The sequence below is a fragment of the Myxocyprinus asiaticus genome, chromosome 27 (genome assembly GCF_019703515.2).
Source record: "Myxocyprinus asiaticus isolate MX2 ecotype Aquarium Trade chromosome 27, UBuf_Myxa_2, whole genome shotgun sequence".
Taxonomy (NCBI): Eukaryota; Metazoa; Chordata; class Actinopteri; order Cypriniformes; family Catostomidae; genus Myxocyprinus; species Myxocyprinus asiaticus.
The window spans coordinates 20314910-20338246 of record NC_059370.1 but is presented as its reverse complement, the minus strand read 5'-3'; the positions used below and the strand labels follow the sequence as shown (position 1 = coordinate 20338246).

The following is a 23337-nucleotide window of genomic DNA, read 5'->3' as shown; positions in this document are numbered from 1 at the left end:
TGTCACAGAGATAAAAATAGATTTTTAATAAAAATTCATTTTACCGTTTTAATAGTTTTAGCACTGACAAAGGGGTAATCCCAAATATGTTTTGCCCTTGACACGCTTTAACACTTTGCACATTTTTAACTCTGTTGGGGCTGTTAAATATATAAATAAATGTATGGGAGATTTTTCCTATTTCAGTGTGAGCTCTATTCTCAATTTTGGATTATTAATTCTTCGCACCTTAAAGGGGTAGTTCACCCAAAAATGAAAATTCTCTCATCATTTATTAACCCTCATGCCATCCCAAGATGTGTATGACTTTCTTCTGCAGAACACAATTGAAGATATTTAGAAGAATATTTCAGCTCTGTAGGTCCACACAATGCAAGTGAATGGTGACCAAAACTTTGAAGCTCCAAAATGTGCATAAAGTCACTATAAAAGTAATTCATAAGACTCTAGTGGTTAAATCCATGTCTTCAGACGCAATATGATAGGTGTGGGTGAGAAACAGATCAATTTTTAAGTCATAAATTCTCCTCCCTGCCCATTAGGGGGTGATATGCAAGAAGACTGTAAATCACCAAAAACAGAAGGAGAATGTGAAAGTGAAGTGGAGATTAACTAAGCGGGGAGGAGAATTTATAGTAAAAAAAAAAAAAAGAGAGAGACTTAAATATTTATCTGTTTCTCACCCACACCTGTCATATTGCTTCTGACTATGGATTTAACCACCATAGTCATCTGGAGTACTTTTATTTCACCCTTATGTGGATTTTGGGGCTTCAACATTTTGGCACCCATTCAGTTGCATTGTATGGAACTACAGAGCTGAAATGTTCTTCTAAAAATCTTCATTTGTATTCATCAGAAGAAAGAAAGTGTTATGTCCCGTACTAGTTTTAGAGGTCTGCTGCAGTGTTTTGTTCTCACTCTCCGTCTATGTGTGGTTCGTTTTTGTTGTGTACTCATTTCCAGGTGCAGCTGATCTGCAAATTGCATCACCTGTGCAAAGGCGATTGGCTCTCTCTGATGGTGTGCCTGTTAAAATCCTGCTGCAACACTTCAGAGACGAGCTGTCATGACTCCAGGCTGGTCGTGCTGTTTCTAATGCTTTGCCATCTGTCAGACCAACTTTTGTTCTCTGTTCATGTGTTGTCTAAACACAGTACTTAGTGTGCAGTGTGTGACTTATCATTTGAAACTTCGAATAGTTATTTGTCTTTAAAGCAGACAGGTGTAGGGGTGGCCTGCCCTTTTTGTTTGAATATGGTTTGTTCCTGTTTTGTTAGAATAGTTAAGTCTTGTATCTTTATTTTTATATATACATTTAGGTTATTTCTCTTTTCTAGATAATTTTTTTATTTTTTATTACTGTATTTGGCCAGAGGTCACCCTGAAGTCCTCCTTCCTGCTGCTTTTAATGTTAATTGCTTAACAATAAAAACTATTGTTGAACTTCTACTCTGTTCTCTCATGTTTGGGCTGACGGTTGTGTGGGAGTCGTTCTCTTACCTTGTTGCGTCCTGCCCCTAGGGGATGTAACAAAAGTCATATACATCTGGGATGGCATGAGGGTGAGTAAATGATGAGAGAATTTTCATTTTTTGTATGAACTATCCCTTTAAGCATTGAAATGTTGTTTGGTGTGGTACTTGGCACAGATGTTCTGCAACATACTGTAATGTAAAAATACAATTTCATGGCTGGAAAGAAATGTTTATGGCTGGTAAATTCTCAAATCACTCACCATTGGCAGGTTTAGTAAAAATGGTAATTTTGTGTATGTATTTGATTTGCACTCATGATGATAGTGCTATGTGAAAGAGAAAAAGGAAAATATGGGAAAGACACCCAGTGGAGAAGAAAAGTCAGGGTGGGACCAGAATGCCCGTGGGCACTTTGGCATCTTAAATAAATGATAGCCTCTGCTGAAGATGTGTCATACCTACAGTGTAAATAAGCCTGCCTTGTGTATCGGCAGTTCCAGGGAATCTGCTCTTTTCTGCTTCACAGAACAAGCTCCAAGCACGACTTACCATGGTAAGTCGTGTGTGTTTGCATATGCATGAGTGAGTCACGTAAAAACAGTAAACCATTTTAAAATGAAAAATGTAAAAACACAGAGAAGTTGCTGGCAGAGGGATACCTAAGGAGAGAAGCACCTCCCCCTTTGCAAGGTGAAAGTCTTGTTTGTGGTTCTTGTGCTGTACGGATGAAGCCACACATCTCGCATTACTTCTCGGGTTAGCACAGTGTCCGGATCATTGCAGGCCTTTGGCACCATGTAAACATTAGTTTGTTTAGTTTGCACTCATATATCCCACAACTCTTTGGGATTGGCAATTGGCCGCAGACTGAGAGGGGTGGGCCAGGGGGGTGTCTGTCCCCCTCTCGCAGCATCCTAGTATGTCCATCATTTCGCTAGCCTTGCATACTCAAGGCCCTGCCCACGATAAGATGAGCAATATGGTACCTGCAAAATTAAAGGAAGTTAGATAGATCTATAAAGATAGATTGATAAAAAAAATGAAACTTTAAACATCTGAGATCAAAGATGACTTCAAATGTTTTTCAGATAAATAAGGTTGTCTTAATGTGAATTTTACGTACTCTATCTACACAACAGGGGTGGTGCCAGGATTTTTACACGGGGGGGGGGGGCCGGACAGGGTACGGTACCATGATCAGTCTGTGGTGGCACCGGGGGGGGGGGGCGTAGCAGATCTAGTCTGCCAAGAACAATATCCTATCAATATGTCATACCCACATTAACATGATAAATCTTTCCAAATGTTGTCATGACTTCATGTCACGAAGCTCAAAAAAGGAAGGAAAAAAAAACCAGTATACAAGTAATTTATATGACTCATGCACTATTTTCCAAGTGTTCTGAGGTGATATATGATCACTTTGTGCAATGAACACAGTGAAAGTCATTCACTCTCAAATCAAATAATTGATAAAGTGCTTAAATCAAATGGCGGCTACATTGCTAACATCTAACCTTGTTGTTTCTCATCGCGTCTTGTGACCACACGTCATCATGTCTCATGGTTTCTTGGTTCTATAGAACTCCTCCTCCATACCAGGTTTGACATCAATGAATTTAAACATCATTGGTTCATGCATGTATTGTGAGTGATTGTGTTGTGTTTGAAAGTAAATTTAATTGCAAACATAAATAAAACTTTTAACCCAGGAGAGATTTCAAAGCTGGACAGTGGATTTTAAGCAAGATTTTCAGCAAATAATATTATTTCCAACTGTTTCTCACACTATGCTGTCATATGGCTCCAGAAGACTTGGAATATAGAAAACAAGTCATATGGACTACTTTAATGGTATGTCAATTATGCTTTTTGTCCTTATTGGAGCTTCAAAATGATCCTCTTCCTCTTTTGTTGTATGGAAAAGAACAGCTCGCAAATTCTGCTAAACTCCACCCCACAGAACAAAGAAAGTCATCCAGAAAGAATTGTAAGTTTGTTGGTTGAACAAATCCTTTAAAGAATAATTCACCTAAGAATGGAAATTCTGTCATTATTTACATTATTTATAAACCTGTTTGACTTTCTTAAAGTTTTCACAAAGTATATTTGCCATAATGAAAGTGAATTGTGACTAGTAACTTCAAACATTTTTCTCATCGTATCTCGTAACCAAACGTCATGACATAACGTTGCTTGGTAATGAGAACTAATGAGGTTTGATGTTATCGATGAAGCTGCCTTATTTGATTTAGGAGCATTACTAATATGATTTGATAAGATTAAGTTCTTAGAAGTTCTGTAAATCACACAAAACAATTTTATCACTTCAAAAGACTTGGAATTAAGGTAGTCGTTTTGATTACATTAAAATTTTTATAGTGTTTTTTTCCTTTTTCAAGCTTGACAGACTAGAGTCACTATTCACTTACTTTATGGTAAATAAACACTTTGATGATTTTTTTAAATTTTTTTTTTTTTTTATTCATCTTTGTGCTCCACAGAAAAAAAGAAAGTCAAAAAGGTTTAGAACAATATTAAAATGAGTAAATAATTCATTTGGGTGAACTATTTCTTTTTTTGTTTTCTTATAGGCATACCATCACATTATTTCAGAAATCTTGAAACTTTCAACAAACCTGCACAATTATAGGCTTCTGAGTTTTGATTCAGGTTCTTCATGGACCTGGCTCGGACGGGAAGACGTTCCTCAGCTGCTCGATTACCTGCTGTAGCTGCAGCACAGTGTCCTGTTCATAGTCCAAATCATCACCTACACAACATTACATGCTATAATAAACATGACCTCTACAAAATGCACACAGGCTAACAGACACCCATAGTCCTAATAATCCTTAAAAAAAGGTTTCTCTTTGAATCCCTTTAAGGGCCAAATGATAGCTTTTTGGCAGGCTGACAGCAAATGGTATTAGGTCTCACCTACTGCTTCTGTGTCTGTTGTCTCTCTGTTGGGAGGCTCCCCCCGGTGGCCACCCCCTGACACAGGTGAGGACAGAGAGGAAGGAGCCGAGCCATTGGCCTCCGAATCATCTTTGGGCTGGAAGACATGAGAGAATGAGAGAGAGAGAGAGAGAGAGAGAGAGAGACAAAAAGAATGAAATCCCAGTGAAAACGCTGACTATATTAGGAATAGCATCCAAGCATACTATTCTTACTATGTCCGCAGCAATATACACTAAGCAGGGTTGGGAGGGTTACTTTTGAAATGTATTCCACTACAGATTACAGAATACATGCTGTAAAATGTAATTTGTAATATATTCTGTTAGATTACTCAAAGTCAGTGACATATTCTAAATACTTTGGATTACTTCTTCAGCACTGGAGAAGATTTTTTCACCTGTTTTGACTATAAAAACTCTTCCAGTACAGTAAGACAAAATACACATGTTAAAAATACATTCTCTGAAAAACCTAAATATCTTACGCAGTGTTGTTTCTAAAACAAGATCAATCAAATTGATCTTGTTTTAAGGATTTTTAGATATTTTTTACAGGAAAACAATACAAAAATGATTATCAAGAATATGATTTTTGCCCTAATATCAAAGGTCTTACTAGAAAAAAAGAAATTATGATCCAACGTGAATTTACTTGATAAAAAAACATGATTGTGCCTGGTAACATGTGCATGCAAAATGGCTAGAAATAGCATTTTAGCTTAGCGTAAAGCTGACAATTTACACAAGGATTATTTCTATTTCTTCTGCTCCAAACTTACTTCAAACATACTTCTCTGTCTGCTCGTATGAATGTAACACATCATAAGAAAGTGTTTCACCGCTGTTCAGATTCACTTTGGATCACATCATGTATATGTATAAATGTTCTCCATCTGAAAGGACTAAATATTAAATGAAACAAATGACAATAAAATGCAAAGTAATCTCTTCAGTAATCAAAATACTTTTTGAATGTAACTGTATTCTAATTACCAATGATTTAAATTGTAACTCTAGTGGAATACAGTTACTTATATATATATTTTTTAATACGTAATCCCGTTACATGTATTCCGTTACTCCTCAACCCTGCCTATGTGGAACACCAAAGTTGAATTTTGAAAGTCTTGGCAGTGTTTAATTTCCATAATGCAAGTGAATAGTGACTCTGGTCTGTCAAGCTTAAAAAAAGAACAACATTAACAACAAAAACCACCCCATAAAACCACAGTAAAACTAATTTATATAACTCGTGCACTACTGTATATTCCAAGTCTTCTGAAGAAATATGATCACTTTGTATGATGAGGAGAACGAAATTGACGGTTTTTTTTGTTTGTTTTTGTTTTGTTTGTTTTTTTACTTTGAAATCAAATCAAAACATTATTAAAGTGCTTAAATTAAATATGGCATCTAGTCATACAGGTTTGGAGGGACATTATTATTCTTTTTTGGATGAACTATTCCTTTAACCATGCAATGCGGTAAGGTCCTGTAACAACAATGTATCATACTGCTGTTTATAATGTTTGTTGTTTCCAACCTGGTCTCTTAGAATCTCGTTACTATGTCTAAATTTTTGCAAAAACAAATAACATAGAAACCCCAAAAAACTTGTATGTGGCTAGTTCTATGTATCGCGGCAGTTTCTGGTGAAATAAATACTAGAGGTGCTAAAACATTGACTTTTATTCCCTTTCAGATAAATTACAAGTAAAACGGCTTATGGCAGTTCACTTAATATTCCCCCTGTTCCTCACACAATGCTGTCTTATGACATCAAAACACTTTTACTATAGTGCATGACTTGAAAGGCAATACATGTTGTATCATGCAAGTAGCTACAATTACAAGCTTATTTAAGAACAATCAAGTTGCCCAGTAGGTCAACAAGTGGCGGCCCGTGCATTTTAAATCTTGGCCTTCAGTGTGATTCATACCATTAAGAAAACACTGTTTCACAATTAATAAGACACCCTGTGCCTATGGACATCATACATTACATCACAGCCAAATAATAATACATTTACATTTTTAAAACACGTCCACGTACCAGGAAAAAGCTATCTAATAATACTTGCGATCTAAATGTTGCTTGCAATAATTTTTGTTTCGTAAAGGTACACGGTTACTTTTCAAAACTTAAACTGACACTGAATGCTCCAGCCAGCCTAATTTACATTTAGAAAACTCCTGATGTTGCTATAACAATACAAAAAGCACTTACCAATTTACTTGAAGTGAAAATCAGTCCTCCTTTCCTGTTTACATTGTAGCGAATTTGGTAGTGTAAATGTACACGGAATGGGTTAAAGAGCCCGCGTACCGCCACCATTATATATAGGGTAACAGTATGTGTGAGCTAGGAATTAAATTAAACTGTCCTTATTCTACATTATTGTGCAAGGAAATTTATAATGGAATTAGTCGCGTTCGACAACCATTATAAATTAGATAAATTACAAATAAATAGATTATTTGTCTGAATAAAATTATCCACCATTAAAATCGTAATACAACGTCTCATTGTATCCGCTCACAATTTCTATTGTAAGGAATTAGCTTTAATAAGGGAATTATGATTAATTCACTTATTAGAGTAATATTATTCTCATGGCTTATTGAAAATAATATTACAAATTTTTAGGTACAGCTTTGAAACAAAATCTTTTAAAAACAGGGATGAGATTATTTATCAAAATATACCACAGTCAAATTATCTTTAAAATGGAAATATTAATAATTAATCATAACTCGTTATAATTAATTATAAACATTTGGATCAGTTAATAGAATTAACTTGATGTAGCTGAATTAACATTACGATCAATTAATCATTGATCGTCTATCAACTCTCAGAAAGGATATTTTTCGTGGGCACAGATATATTGATGTTGATTTACAAGCAGACCAGAATCAGCTTGCAAGAATGTACACAAAAGCTTAATTTAACTAAATCACGAACATAACTAATTTAAACAAACACATACACACAAATCACGTATACATGGGACATGGAAAAGTGAAAGTGAATTAAACCGGAACAGAACAGGGGAAAGAAGCTATGACAAGAGTCATTTAACCATCTGAAAGAACCATCAGTTTCTTACTTCAAAGCACCTTTGTTAACAAAGGGGTTCACAGCTTATACTAAACCTCTGTTTAGTTAGTTAATTGTACGATACTGGCAATGCCTTGGCTGTTGAGAGAGAGCCCGGATGCAGTCTCAGGAGAAAGTCTTGATGGTTCCTTGAATCCATGATGTTGAAGTTGCAATCAATTTCTTCCGTGTTGAATGAAGGAATGATGATGAACAAGCGGTGTTAGTTTGACTCAGTTATGGTCAAGAAAGTTACACATGGCTTGATGTGTTAAGGCCTGCCAGCCCACCTGGAATGTCTCTGAGGTCCACTAGTTGCTGGACAAGTGTCAGCAAAGGGGGAGTAAGAGCTGATAATGATTAGTGGGAGAGCATTGAATAAACTATTCATTGTTTGCTATTCGTTTTTAGATGAATTAGGAGTGGAAAGCGATCGAAAATATATAGGCAAAAAGGTGAATGAGAATGAAAGGATGAAAAAATATTGATTTATTAGACATGTTAGGCCAGTAGAGAAGGCTTTGCTGGCCCTGAGAATTCGCCACTGAGGTCAACTGATAGAGTGTTGCAACGCAGAGGACCGGGGTACGAGTCTAGCAGAACACACGTTCTGTAGACTTGTGAGCCGAAAGTGTCATAGAACCACCACAAAACCTTGTATTTTTTTACCTCGCATTTGCTTTTATGACACTATCGGTTACCAGTTTAGGTTTAAAGTTTAGGGTAGGAATATCGCTTTTGTTTATTTAAAATTCAATAATACATTAACCTTAAAAACCTTATCTGTTTTTCATCTCACATTTGCTTTTTATGAAACCATTGGTTAGGTTTAGGTTTAAGGTTTAGGGTAGCATTAGCCTTAAAAACATAATTTGTGTAATTTTCATGAGATCAGTCTAGCTGTTTCATTTTGCAAACTGTTTCACAAAGTTTTGTTTTAAATCACAAGTAGTAAACAGGACATGCTGTGCAGCATTCAGTGAGCAAAACACTATTATTCCATCCAGAAACATAGCCATTCTCTAGATAGCAATAGTTGTTGTTGGCTTCTATAAGAAAAAAATAATCACAAATCTTCAAATGCTAACAAAACTCCAAAATTTGGTGTTTATCGACCAGGTATTTGGCCTCTTTTCCAAATGTCACAAAGGCACCGTTTTTTCTTTAGGGATGAAACAAACTGATGAGATGACTCGCCTCTTTTTTCACATCTTAAGGCAGGCGAGCTGAATTGAGGACGTTTGCATGAAAACCTAAATTTATTCCAAGTTAAACTCTTTTATCACTCCACAGAGATGCCGACAGAGGGAAGACTGTACTTTCCCAAAGACTTTTGAGGGGTTCAGTATAAAGTGTTCAGATCTCCATAATCCCACCGCATTATTTCTTCCTGTGACACGTCTCTTGCACGTTTTTGTCTTAAGTCAACTTCTCTCGCCTTCATTCTTTTTCCTCTATTTCCAACTAATTCCTTTTCACCTTTAGCTACAGCCTCAGTGTTTTTCCTCTAACCGGCCTGTCGATTATCACTCTGCAGCACTACCGCTCGCTCTCTCCTCTGGACGGTCAGCACAACCACCTCTTATCCCATTCAATCAGCTCTGCTTGAGCTCCTCTGTTCCTTCCTCAGCCTCCTTTCTGTCTTTCTTTCATCGGGGATAAAGGATTCTCTCTCTGGCCACTCTGCTCTGTCCATCTTCATCCTTAAGCTCTACATTTGTCAGCTTGAGAAATGACTTCCCTATAATTTCTTCCCACTCCATCTGTATGATTCCATCTCCATCAATGGTGTTATCCCCATACATAATCTCTCTCTCTAACTCTGTCCTCCCATATTTGCAATTTACCAGAAGTTAGTGAGCTTTCCTGTCTCTCTCTTCCTCCATCTCTTGTCAACATTCAGTAAAAGGTAGGCTGGGCAAAATATCTAAAAATACTGTATATTTCTTTTTCTGATATTCTATATGTATCATTCTCCCATTTTCTCCCCAATTTGGAATGCCCAATTCTCAATGCGCTCTAAGTCCTCGTAGTGGTGTAGTGGACGAATCTCAGTTGCCTCCATGTCTGAGACCGTCAATCCGTGCATCTTATCACTTGGCTTGTTGAGCGCGTTACGCTATTCTCCGCGGCATCCACGCACAACTCACCACGTGCCCCACCGAGAGCGAGAACCACACATTATAGCGATGTTGGGCCTCATGTATTCAGATAGAAGACAAAGGCAGGCCTAATACAGTCGTAAAAACCTAACTCAAGCCCCCACACATTCCATGTCGTAAATTTTACTGATAAAAATCGTGCCAAAATCAAACAAAGGGAGTCCAAAACAGACTACAAATCCATGAAGCCTTGCTCACTAAAGGATCGAACTCTCAACTCCTATTGGATGAGGCACACAACGGAACATCCCTCAAACATGACATTATCAGGAGTTGAAATAATTCTGAAATGCTTCCAGAATTCGCTTCCAGCGACTTTGTTCACCGAATATAGACGTAGCTTTTTTTGCTGCTCTCAGGTGCAACCTCATGGCACAAGGAAGTAATGTCTGACTTGAAACTCTAGCCATACAACCTCCATCTCGCTGGACGAGTTGAGATTACTCTGTGTTCAACCAAACACTCTAACGGATCCGAAGGAGACCGCCGAGCAATTCGCATCTTCATCCGTTTGCCTACAGAAGTGAAGAGATTAAAGATTTCTCTTCCATCTTCAATCAAGTCGACATTTCTGAGTTCTCCGCCAGCCCGCCGAGAATCAACAGCCCTACCACCCGCCGACAATCAACAGCCATACCGCCCGCCGACAGAGCGAGGATACGGCCTCCCGTCATCACCCGAGCCTCAAGGAACCGGGTCAAAGTTAAAGGACGGAGGAAAACACATTCTACCTGTGTCCTCATGCGATTCAAGTAAGAGGTTACGTCTGGAAAGAGATAGAATATTATAGAGTATTATTCTTGTGTTTCAAGGTTTTTGCTTGTACAGTTTACGGACCGCCATGTCCGCTCATTATTAATACTCAGGGTATTAATTATCACAAATTTGTTTTGCTGTATTGTGGTCCAACCAAATTGGATTGTGCAATTTTGCCATCGCGGGTGAGACAGAAACTGAGTTCATCCATTAAAGAGTCAAATAACGCAGGACTTTTACGAGCCCCGCTCGTAAAACCGTGTCTCTGAGTGATGAACACAGCTGCTTCATCTCCTGCTATCGCGAAATCAGCTTTAGGGCTGTCACTTAATCATCTCTCTCTCTCTCTCTCTCTCTCTTACTAATCAAACACACACACACTGTCACACACACACACCTTATGTGTTATAGGATTATTTTGATTTCCATATCTAATCATATCACTGTTTAGTTTGTAGTTGTAAGTCGGAAGTTTATTGACTGCATTGTATTAATTATGAATTGATATTATTGCATAAATAAACTTTGTTTATATTACAAAGAGAAGTGTTTTGGTTTGTTTTGCATACACCTGTGTCATGCTGACAGGATGTCAGTGCTCGGATTCAAACCTTCATTCATTGTTTTTTTTTTCTTCTGAAAATCGATATTCTTCGGATGTCGATTTTCCTAAGAAAACAATCTAATATTGAGACTGTTTTAATATTCGGTTATTAGTCCCTGATTTCAGGGTGGTGCCCCGTCAATGTTAATCCTTATTAATATTCTACTGATTTTTGATAATCGATAATTATCTTTGATGATTGTTGAATTTGAATGATCAATAAGCTAGTGTTAATTTTAATTAATGTTTCATCGATGTTAACAATTAACGATTATCTTTGATAATTGTTGATTTAAAGGATTAAAAAAGCTAACATTGATTCTCATCAATGTTCTATTAATTTTAATAATTAATAATTGTCTTTGATAATTATTAATTATTGCTAATAACCAAACTTGCTCCTAAACGTAGCACACTACATTTACTGGAGTCCCATATGAGGTTTTAATGAGTTAGATTCAATTAATTAATTTAAATATTAATTAATAACTACAGAAATAATTATTAATTATTTCTGATAGTAACACTGATCTAAACAACCAGTAAAGCCCTACAGCGACCACGAGGAGGTTACCCCATATGACTCTACCCTCCCTAGCAACTGGGCTAATTTGGTTGCTTAGGAGACCTGGCTGGAGTCACTCAGCACACCCTGGATTTGGACTTGTGACTCCAGGGGTGGTAGTCAGCTTCAATACTCGCTGAGCTACCCAGGCCCCTCTGATATTTGATATATATCTTGACATTTATGTATTTGCTCTAAAATGGCTTAAAAGAGTGATTTGTTTTCAATTTCAACCAGCCATGGTAGCCATGTGGATTTAAAATGTTTAATGCAAGGAGTAAATTATATTAAAAAAAAAAATTAATAATAATAATAATAATAATAATAATTTCTAGTTAATCTGGAATTTTGTTTTAATCAAAATAATCAAGGCATGTTTTCCACATAGTATTTTTTTTTTTTTTAAACAATGGACAAAATGAGGACTATATTTTCACATTTTTATATATATATGCACCAATATAGCAATGCATAGTAATAAACATCAATATTTACCTAAATATATTTTTATTAAAACATTTTAGTAGTGAAAAATGCCATGCAGAGGCTTCAGTGAACATTTCTGAGTTATGATGCAAACAAATCTTTGAATCAGAAATTTGAATTGATTTGGTTTGAACTGATTCATGGAAATTATTTGAACTTATCAACATAAAAACTTCAGTTTTTGCTACTAAACCTTAAATAAGAGATAATAGTTAATGGTATATCTATCTCTATTGCATATTTACATATATATAGTGTATATATATATATATATATATATACAGTTGTGCTCAAAAGTTAATAAGGATAGTGATCATATGAAGCCATTTATTATCACATAGTTGTTTGGCTCCTTTTTCAAAAGGACCTTGGCTTGGTATCAAGAGATCCCCGAATTTTCCACTTCTTAATAAGTGATTGAACAGTACTGACTGGCATTTTCAAGGCTTTGGTTATCTTTTTATATCCTTTTCCATCTTTATAAAGTTCCATTACCTTGTTACGCAGGTCTTTTGACAGTTCTTTTCTGCTCCCCATGGCTCAGTATCTAGCCTGCTCAGTGCATCCACGTGAGAGCTAACAAACTCATTGACTATTTATACACAGACACTAATTGCAATTTAAAAAGCCACAGGTGAGGGAAATTAACCTTTAATTGCCATTTAAACCTGTGTGTGTCACCTTGTTTGTCTGTAACAAGGCCAAACATTCAAGGGTATGTAAACTTTTGATCAGGGCCATTTGGGTGATTTCTGTTATCATTATGATTTAAAAAGGAGCCAAACAACTATGTAATAATAAATGGCTTCATATGATCACTATCCTTAAATAAAAGACAGTTTTTTTGCATGATCAGTCATATTTTCAAAATCAATGCCAAAATTTCACAATTTCTGCCAGGGTATGCAAACTTTTCAGCACATACATATATATATATATATATATATATATATATATATATATATATATATATATATATATACACACACACACTGGCGGCCAAAGGTTTGGAATAATGGACAGATTTTGCTCTTATGGAAAGTAATTGGTACTTTTATTCAACAAAGTGGCATTCAGCTGATCACAATGTATAGTCAGGACATTAATTACGTGAAAAATTACTATTACAATTTGAAAAAAAAAAAAAAACAATGTTCAGAACTTCTTAAAGTACTTCAAAGAGTTCTCATCAAACAATCCTCCGAGTGCAGCAATGACAGCTTTGCAGATCCTTGGCATTCTGGCTGTCAGTTTGTCCAGATACTCAGGTGACATTTCACCCCACACTTCCTGTAGCACTTGCCATTGTCGGGCACTTCTCATGCTCCTTACAGTCTAGCTGATCCCACAAAACCTCAACGGGTTAAGATCCATAACAATTTTCCAATTATCTGTTGTCCAATGTCTGTGTTTCTTTGCCCACTCTAACCTTTTTTTTTGTTTTTCTGTTTCAAAAGTGGCTTTTTCTTTGCAGTTATTCCCATAAGGCCTGCACCCCTGAGACTTCTCTTTACTGTTGTACATGAAACTGGTGTTCAGCAGGTTGAATTCAATGAAGCTGTCAGCTGAGGACATGTGAGGCGTCTATTTCTCAAACTAGAGACTCTGATGTACTTATCCTCTTGTTTAGTTGTACATCTGGCCTTCCACATCTCTTTCTGTCCTTGTTAGAGCCAGTTGTCCTTTGTCTTTGAAGACTGTAGTGTACACCTTTGTATGAAATCTTAATTTTTTTTTGGGCAATTTCAAGCATTGTATAGCCTTCATTCCTCAAAACAATGATTGACTTACGAGTTTCTAGAGAAAGCTGTTTCTTTTTTTTTCTTTCTTTCTTTTTTTTTTGTTGCCATTTTTGACCTAATATTGACCTTAAGACATTCCAGTCTATTGCATACTGTGGCAACTCAAAAACAAACACAAAGCCAATGTTAAGCTTCATTTAACGAACCAAATAGCTTTCAACTGTGCTTGATATAATGGAAAGTTATTTTCAAGTTCCAAATGAACAATTTAGCAAGATTACTCAAGGATAAGGTGTTGGAGTGATGGCTGCTGGAAATGGAGCTTGTCTGGATTTGATCAAAAATGACTTTTTTCAAATAGTGATGGTGCTGTTTTTTACACGATTAATGTCTTAACTGTACATTGTGATCAGTTGAATGCCACTTTGGTGAATTAAAGTACCAATTTCCTTCCAAAACAGCAAAATCTGTACATTATTCCAATATTTTGGCCCCCAGTGTATACAGTATATGACATATACATGCAGTGTATATATCTCATATACTGTATATACACACACACACACACACACACACACACACACACACACATGTTGGTGCGGCTATCCTTATGAGGACTCTCCATAGACATAATGATTTTTATACTGTACGAACTATAGATTCTATCCCCTAACCCTAACCTTTCTGCATTTTTACATTTTCAATAAAACATTGTTTAGTATGTTTATTAAGTGATTTGAATTATGGGGACACTAGAAATGTCCTCATAAACCACATTTATAGCATAATACCCTTGTAATTACCAGTTTGTAACCTAAAAATGTTTTCCTCGTAAACCCCCCAAACCCCCCCACCCCCACACACACACAATTCCTTGTTACTCCAGTGAGTGCTTGAAAGCAGCACAAGCTGTAGAAGTTGTATATGTTAACATGAATTAATGCTATTAACAAACATAAACTAACAATGAATAATAGTATATTTATAAGTTCACACTAACCAAAATTAATAAATAAATGTTTTTCTGTATATTTTGTAAGTGGCAGTTTTTCTCAAACCCACATTAAAGTCTCGGCCACAGAAAACCTTTTTTTTTTTTTACCTGTCGATGTCCCTCCAAATGCAACAGTAACATATTCATAGAACTCCCTACACACCTTTACTTTGTTTCTACTGCTTTAACCTATTCTGGCTCACATTTTAGGACACACTGTGGGCACATCGCTCCTATTTAAGATCTGTACTATAAAGGGGACCAAAAGTCTGAGAACACTAGTGAATCTATTTTTTATTATAAAATACATTATCAGCATAACAGAGAAATGTTTAATTGAAAAATGCACAGGAATGTCCCTTTCTTTGTATTTGGTATGCCCACCTTTTGCTTTACTGACAGCATTCATTTGAGCTGGGCTGGCATTGGCTCCACAAAAAACCTGATGATCCACACTGTCCCAGCATTATTTGTGAATATTTTAAAGGCCATCTTGTGTGCCTCAATGGAAGCAAGCAAATCTGACCTTTTCTACAAAAAAGTTGACATGCTTAATGTCACAAATTTGCTTACATTTGATTAGTTACCTAGAAATAGTGCACAATTTTGAGTAATTCCTCTTCATTTTATGTCAGAAATTGTATTTGTTTTTAATCAGATTAAATCCTCAAAATCCTTATTTACTTCCAGGTTTAAATAAGGACAAAAAATAAATAAAAATAATAATAAAAAATAAAATAAATTTATAATGTAGTGGACCCCACTGTATTTTATAGAGAGCATGTTATCTCACCTGCAGCAGAAGTTCTCTGAGTCTGCATAGCTGGGACTCCAGTTGTTTGTTGTGGTCCTCCAGAATCTGCATGCGTGTCTCCAGACGGGTCTTGTGTTGCCTGAGGACTCGAGCTTCGGCCAGGAGCTCCTCGTCCTGCTGACCGGCTGGTGAACCTGGCCCTAATTCCAGCAGCTGGGGGGATGCTGCTGCCTCTTCGTGCCTCCACTTCAACCGCCGATATTCGCCCTGCAGCACCCTGCAGGAGACAACAGCATCATCACTGTCAACATAATCATTAACAAAATCACTTTTCAGGGATCAACATCATTATATTAGTCATCATCAATGACATCATCATCATTAGGATCATCATACGCTCTACTTCTGGGCAAAAGCTGTTATATTAAAAGGAATTATGATGCACACAGACCCCACCTTACAGCGAACATATGATATGATCATATGTGCTTTTGTATTCCTCAAATTAGCACTACATGCATATACATTTTCAGATAAACATTAATACTGTATATTGTTAGATAAGCATACTTTCATATTGAGATGAAAATCTTGAAGGGGTCATGTAACTTTTTTTTTTTCAATTAATTTATAATGTTAGTCATGTTTTTGCACTGAAAATGTGTCATTATTTAGTTTTTATAAAATAAGGCAGTCATAATTTAGTTTTTCATGACCATTTTCCACTCTCTCTCTCTAACCATTAGAATTAAAGGGGCAAAAATTAAGCAGGACATTTTTTGCAACTACATGTTTATGCAGCAGTGCTTTGCAGCTCTCAGCTGTGGGTTTGTTGTTGTAACAAAGACAGTTTACAAATACGACATACTTCTATAACATCATATTAACACGCTCACAGAACAATCCACAATGAAATGTACCACGCAAACTGCTAAGATGAGACTGAAATGATCAGGGCCTTTGTTAATAATAAATTAATAAAAAAACTATGGTTTGGATTCTTTAGAGATTTACAGGGTGGCAAGTGCAACATACAGTACAGCCAGAAACAGCGCAAGATTTTACAGACTTTCCTCTAGTGTTTAGAAATATCCTAGGCAAATGAGAGGGGGAAAAAAAAAACATAGTAACATGGTACAAATTTTTCATTTGTGGCTAAACTAACCCTTTAATTGCAATATAATTATTATACACTATATTTTTAATTGCTGTAGCATCAATGAATTTTGCACTTTGGTGCTCTTTAAGGGAATAACACATTGAGATACTTGTTTTCTACCTCCTCTGGTTCCCTCTTACACTGCATGTACACTAAAGCATCTACCATAAAATATAAGTATATTAAACAATATGCAGCAGTAGGCACAACTTCCTTGGGTTTCAGAAATACTGCAAACAGGCTTTACTGCAGCCATCAAGCATCTCTTTTTACCCTGATAATGACAGCAAGATGCCATGATTTATTCTGGAGGTTAAGGATGCTTATACCCTGCAGTCACTAACAATTAATCTTGCTTTATTGACCTATTACTCACCTAGAACAAAGCAAGACCACATGAGAGCATGACTTAAAGGTCAGGATTTACGCTCAAGACAAAACTCATAAATGACGCACATCTAAATCCTCTGAATAGCTTCAACATTTAAAGGACCAACAGTTAGTGCCGTCAATGTCAGTGCCCTACTCACTACAAAGAACAAAGCTCTTGATGTGGGCTCTCTAAAGAAAGCATGGCATTAAAATTTGATTGTAGCCATCACAAATTTTTTTTGTAAAAGGGCCTTTTGTGAAAAAATAAACTTTCTTACTTTTGTCTGTAACGACTCTTCGAGTGACGTCCCCTTCCCAAATGGCAAAAGTGCAGTTTGGAAAACGTCCCATATATACAGCTCTGAATGTTCAATTTCTCTGGATTTACTGTTTATAGGTATGTTTTTGATTAAAATGAACATTATTGTTTTATTCTATAAACTACTGACAAATTTCTCCAAAATTCCAAATAAAAACACTGTCATTTAGAGCATTTATTTGCAGAAAATGACAACTGATCAAAAAAACTACAAAATAAAAAAAATAAAAAATAAAATAAAATAAAAAGATGCAGTGTTTTCAGACCTCGAATAAAGCAAAGAAAACAAGTTCATATTCATTTTTAAACAACACAATACCAATGTTATAAGTTAGGAAGAATTCAGAAATCAATATTTGATGGAATAACCTGACTTTCAATCCCAGATTTCATGTGTCTTTGCACGCTTTCCACCAGTCTTTCACATTACTGACTTTATGCCACTCCTGGCACAAAGATTCAAGCAGGAATTCATCAGACACTGGAATGGAATATCGCCTGTCATTACCCGTTCAGCTTATTGTGGCCCGTTCGCCCTGTTTCTCTGCCAGCCCACCGGGAAAAGTTCCGGTTCTCCCTATGGACAGTCCACCCCTGTGTAGAGATACTGATTTAAGAAGAATTTGGAGTGGTCTCTTAATTTTTTCCAGAGCTGTATATATATGTGTGCATGTATAGTCCACTTGTCCACTTGTGAAAATGTTTCTATTTTGAATTTTTCTAATATAATAATTTTTTTATTTTTTTTTATTACAAATGATATTATCAGCATAACAGTTTGAGTGAAAACCCGATGATTATGATATAATCATGATCCTGCATGTGAATTTTCACAGAGCATCTTAAGTGTTTTAACCCTCTAGGGTCGACGGACGCGCCGGCGCGTCCTGCTGGATTTTTTTCCGCATAACAGCGGAAACAACTTAAAATACTCGTTTACTCACGTGATTAAGCAAACGTGAAGCGCTGCCTGCTCGTGATGTGCGATTGGCTTGCACACGCTGCACGAGTCTGTTGGGTTTACTGCAGTCTCATCATATTATAACTTTTTGTTTAGTCTCCCATTCAGCTCATGAAAACATTTTGTGTGATCATGAGGAAGGATAACATCAAGATGTAGATTGGAATGCAGGTGCGGAATTTCATCTAAATAAAATAGTCTGTTCCTCTCTCGTTGTTGCTGGCATGCCAGTGATTACCCCTCCGCCATAGGTTGCCGATCCCTGCATTACACAGACGTCTTTGACCATTGTCATGTTTATCGTGCTGCTTTTAAAAGACGCAGTGTCAGTTACAACTCAGAAAAGGAGACTCCGTTCAGCTTCATTCAGCTGCTCTGCGTCTTGCTGTTCTTGCGCCCATCTGTGCTATTTTTAATTACTGGCGTATGTAAACAAGCCCTAGCTGGACGTCTTTGACCGTTTGGATGCATTGCTGGCTATCTGCGCCTCAGTGCACCAATGTGTGTGCGTCATGTTTCCCTGTGCTATGGACTGAGTTTGTGTGGCTAATAGCAGTGTGGACTGCTTCTGAACCAATCATAATACGATTCCTTCTTTGCAGAGGAACTGTTATTGAAGAATGGGGCAGTTAAAAACACTTGGACTTGACAGCAAAACCGTGAGTAAACAGTTTCGTTCATGAATATTTCATATTTCAATATGTCATGACTGTTTGATAGTTAAGTGTTAACAGTTGTGCTTGAGTGAAGTTTAATATATTTGGATGCAATGTGTTGTATTAGCGTTATTTGTAAACCCTGTAATTTAGTTTTATAATATTGTGGAGAGCTTGTTTATTCTCTTCTGATTGAGTTTCAAATATGGCTGAATTTGAGGGGCTGCATGATGTTAGCCAATCAGAACAGTGGGAATTTACATTGAAGGTTAAAGGAGACGCTGAGGCCAAAACTGAGCATTTCAGTCAGAGGGCCAGAGAATTTATTGCTAAACTATGACAGTTTCCGTCCAAATAAACTTTACTGATGTTATCAGCGGACCTCAGGGAAGATAATAAAATTATAAAACAATATAATTTCACGACCCCTTTAAAACAATAAAAATCCTTGGGGAAAAAAAAAAAATGAAACCTCCATCTCTGAGCAAAATTATGGGCACTCTGTAATTAATAGACAGCCATAGCACAGATTTATAGAGTTTTTTCTTTGTCATAACTGTACTATGACAGGATGCCGCCCAGCCGCCCCCATCCCTTCACCCACATGCCCTCTTTACAAAACCCTGCTCTGTAAAGACATGCCAGTAAACCTGAATGCATAAAATTGGCTAAAAACTTGACCATTATTTTGTTGTTTACAGACTCTAGGGCTGTCACAGAGACAAGTGTGATTTCTCAGGACACATATTTCATTGATATCTGTCAGGAAGGAAAAGTATTTTATTCATGGTATCCCAAAGAAATTGCTTACAGCACCTTCAATGTGCCGAGACAGCTGTAAATAAGCCATTCATTGGTTGACTTTGAGGCTCTGTAACGTTATCAAAACACCTGTAATGTGTGTGTGATCAGTCATACATGTCAACTTCTAGCTCAATCAATGAAGCTGAGACCCTGGCAGCCACCTAGTAATGCCCTAGCAACCACCCATAACACCCTAGCAACTGCAAAGCAACGTGCTACAAACCATTCAGAACACCTTACCAACCACACTGCAACACCCTCCCAACCACCCACAACTCCCTAACATAGAGGTGGTGAGTTTTGCATGCCACCAATTATTATTATTTTTATTAATTTTTTCAGATGTAAATGTAAAAATCAAGCTATTTATGCTATTCCATTTGGTGCCGCACCATTTACGTATTTCAGCTTCGAGTGTGAGAGTGTGAATGTGTGTGTTCCTGGCTGTGCCCTCACCTGTTCTCATTCTCTAAGCGGTGTAGAGTGCATTGAAGCTCTTCTCTGTCCTGGCAGTCCAGGTGGGCAAGCAGGTGGCCGTGGGGTGAGTCCTGCTCGAGTGCGGGGCTGGAGTGACGTAGGAGGTACTGATCTTCATCCCTGAGTCCCCCCACACAAGAAACAGTGCACACTGAGCACATTAGCCACATAGCAGCACACATACACAAGCATACCAGGATTGGACAACATTCAGAATCTAAGAATAATTGGCTCCCTTTCAATTCATGAGTTGGAATTTGAATTGAACTGGCCACATCCCACATGATATTGAATTTAAAGGACCAACACAAGTTTTTGTATCATAAAAAGGCATTACTTACATTATGACATTATTAATTTTGAATTAGTATGTCTATTTGTTTTATTTTGAAGTCCTTGGGTTAACTGGATAAATAAATCATTTAATTAATATATATATATATATATATATATATATATATATATATATATATATATATATATATTTATAATGAAGAATATATACTTCATATATAATAACAAATTATTATCTGTATAACATTCTGCATTATATAATAATGCAAGTTTATTATATAATGAAATATATAAATGAAATATAAATTTATATAAGGAGCATTTAAAAAAAACATTGATAATTAGTATTATCTTATGTTTCTGGAAATAGCCATTATGAGTATTTGACAATAGAAATATATATTTCTAATAAAAAATGTAATTAATAAAAACGACATGATTAAAAACTACATTTGAATTTCAGTTCATTTGAATTTTATTCAATAACTCCTTAAAGTCAAATTCAAATTTCATCATCTTTTTGCCACCCCAATTATAATTCAGGAATTCAATTGCCGTTTAAAGGTGCACACAGCAATTATTTTATTTATGTACACTGTAAAAACTTTTAGTGTGAGTTTACAGTAAATTCCTGGCTACTAGTTGCATGACTTTCACAGTATAGTGTTAATTGTCACCATCACTGAGATTTGTATACTGAGTGTTGATATCTTGCGTGCCTGATTGACAACTCATGATAAAAATTTTATGAATGATATAACCAACCATATAATAGCCTAGCTTCGCAAACATCCCTTCCTCGCTGTTCTTTTAAAATGATCCTATTTCTTTACTTTCAAATGCATCATATGGTGTAGTTTATACATCATGGGCCAACATAAAGTCAACCACAAAATTGACTATTTTCTCCATACATCACAGTAAAATAAATTGTGTTCTTAAACACAATTGCACCAACTGGGAGAAATGTAATTAGAAATAAATAAGATAAGGTCCCATCCAAAGGGAACACTAAACACCATAATCGTGACTTCAAAAGAAACACAATTTTCTCATAATGCAGAGCGATATTCACATTTATTTTTTCACTGTAATTTGTTGTGTTGTGACAGAAAATGACCTAACCTGCATTGATTTTACAGTAAAATATTGAAAACAGTATTTTATTGTAAGAAATTACTGTTAAATCTAGTTTAATTTTTTACAGTGTAGTACTATTTGCTGCAGGCCATGCTGAATAAAATCACTCATGTCAGTGTATGTCATTTTAACCATAAAATACTTTTTCTGTTTAAAATTGTAGCAATTAGCAAAAATCACTAAGTGCACCTTTAAAGGCATTTTCAATTCAACTCTGAATGGTGCACAACCCTGAAGAGTACAAACTGTGCCAAGCAAGCACACAAAGCAGCAGCTACTTAAGCCAAACGCACAATGCAGTAGGTGCATATCTACACTGCACACATGCATGCATATTTAACATACACTGTGGAAGGCATACTTAAAGTGTACACAGGCATCATCCATAAAACAAATAGCAGCATAGATGCTAAACAAGCAGAGAGCACAAAAACACACCCTCTTTCTGTAATCCAAGCTCTCTCCATGGCATCAGATTCAAAAAGCTTAAGAGGCACAGCCAGTAAACAGGCACACAGGAAGAGCCTCAAATTAACCACTACAGACCAGAAGCAGTGTAACAATCACCTCTCTCACGTTAGTCACATTAATAATACATAAATAACTGTAATTAAATGTGGAAATACACAGGCCATCATTGAATAAAGGCCTCTTTTAGACTGCTGAACAGGGGGACATTTGGTAAAAGCCTGTGAAATATAACATTACACCCTGTCAAATAGCTAAAATAAATTACTCACAGACAGTTTCAGTCTTTGAACATGTTTGGAATGGAATACTAGCTTATTACTGACTGAATACTATGCAGTATACACTGAATACTGCTAACTTTTTGGCATTATTACTCCATAAATGTTACAAACAATCCAGTTATCATCTTGGAAATAACATTTAATTTAATATTGTGTTAAACTGTCATAACTTTTACCAGATTGGTCAAATGTGATCAAAATGATAAAAATGTGTACAATTTTGAATGTAATTACATCCGATGCATTTGTTATACTGGAAATACACACAGTATACACTCAGTAAGCTTATATTTATGCTGCACATTTTGGAAAAGGAAGTAAAGTGGGTTATCTGCATATTCAATGCATACAGCAGGGATATTACTGGATAAGGCCTTTTTAAACCTTTGGATTGCACTGACAAAGAGCATTTTTAGTGGATGAAGTATTTTAGAACTGAGCATAACTATAAAAAATGTAATTCACTATAGAAATTTCCATGACTTTTTGAGATTGCGTTAGCTTCCACGCTAAAAGCTACTAACTTAAAGTAGTTAAACTACATTAGAACTACATTAGAGCTATTTAAAGAAGAAAGTATTTTAAGAAATATAACTAGTAATTCTGATTGTAGAAAATCAACAATATCACCTGATATTTGATATATGATGTATTTGTAGTAAAACCACAGTAAACACAAAATTAACCACAGTTACTACATTCATGGTTACTACAATATTACTACATTAAAACCATTATTTCTGAGAAAAAAAAACATGGTTATTACAAACATGGCTAATTACATAATTAATTTGTAATA

At 36.0% G+C, this 23337-nt stretch overlaps 1 protein-coding gene across 1 annotated transcript in view; it reads right to left on the bottom strand.

The window, feature by feature from the left end:
- Positions 1–844: 844 nt before the first annotated feature.
- LOC127418371 (dystrophin-related protein 2-like) overlaps positions 845–23337 on the bottom strand; it is a 234719-nt gene continuing 212226 nt past the window's right edge. The window contains exons 21-25 of the mRNA XM_051658987.1: positions 20332–20472; positions 15644–15881; positions 4419–4536; positions 4118–4228; positions 845–2464 (exon numbers count right to left, since the gene is read on the bottom strand). Of these exons, the coding sequence (XP_051514947.1) occupies positions 2427–2464; positions 4118–4228; positions 4419–4536; positions 15644–15881; positions 20332–20472 (646 nt within the window). The 3' untranslated portion in view covers positions 845–2426. The remainder of the gene's footprint in view (positions 2465–4117; positions 4229–4418; positions 4537–15643; positions 15882–20331; positions 20473–23337) is intronic.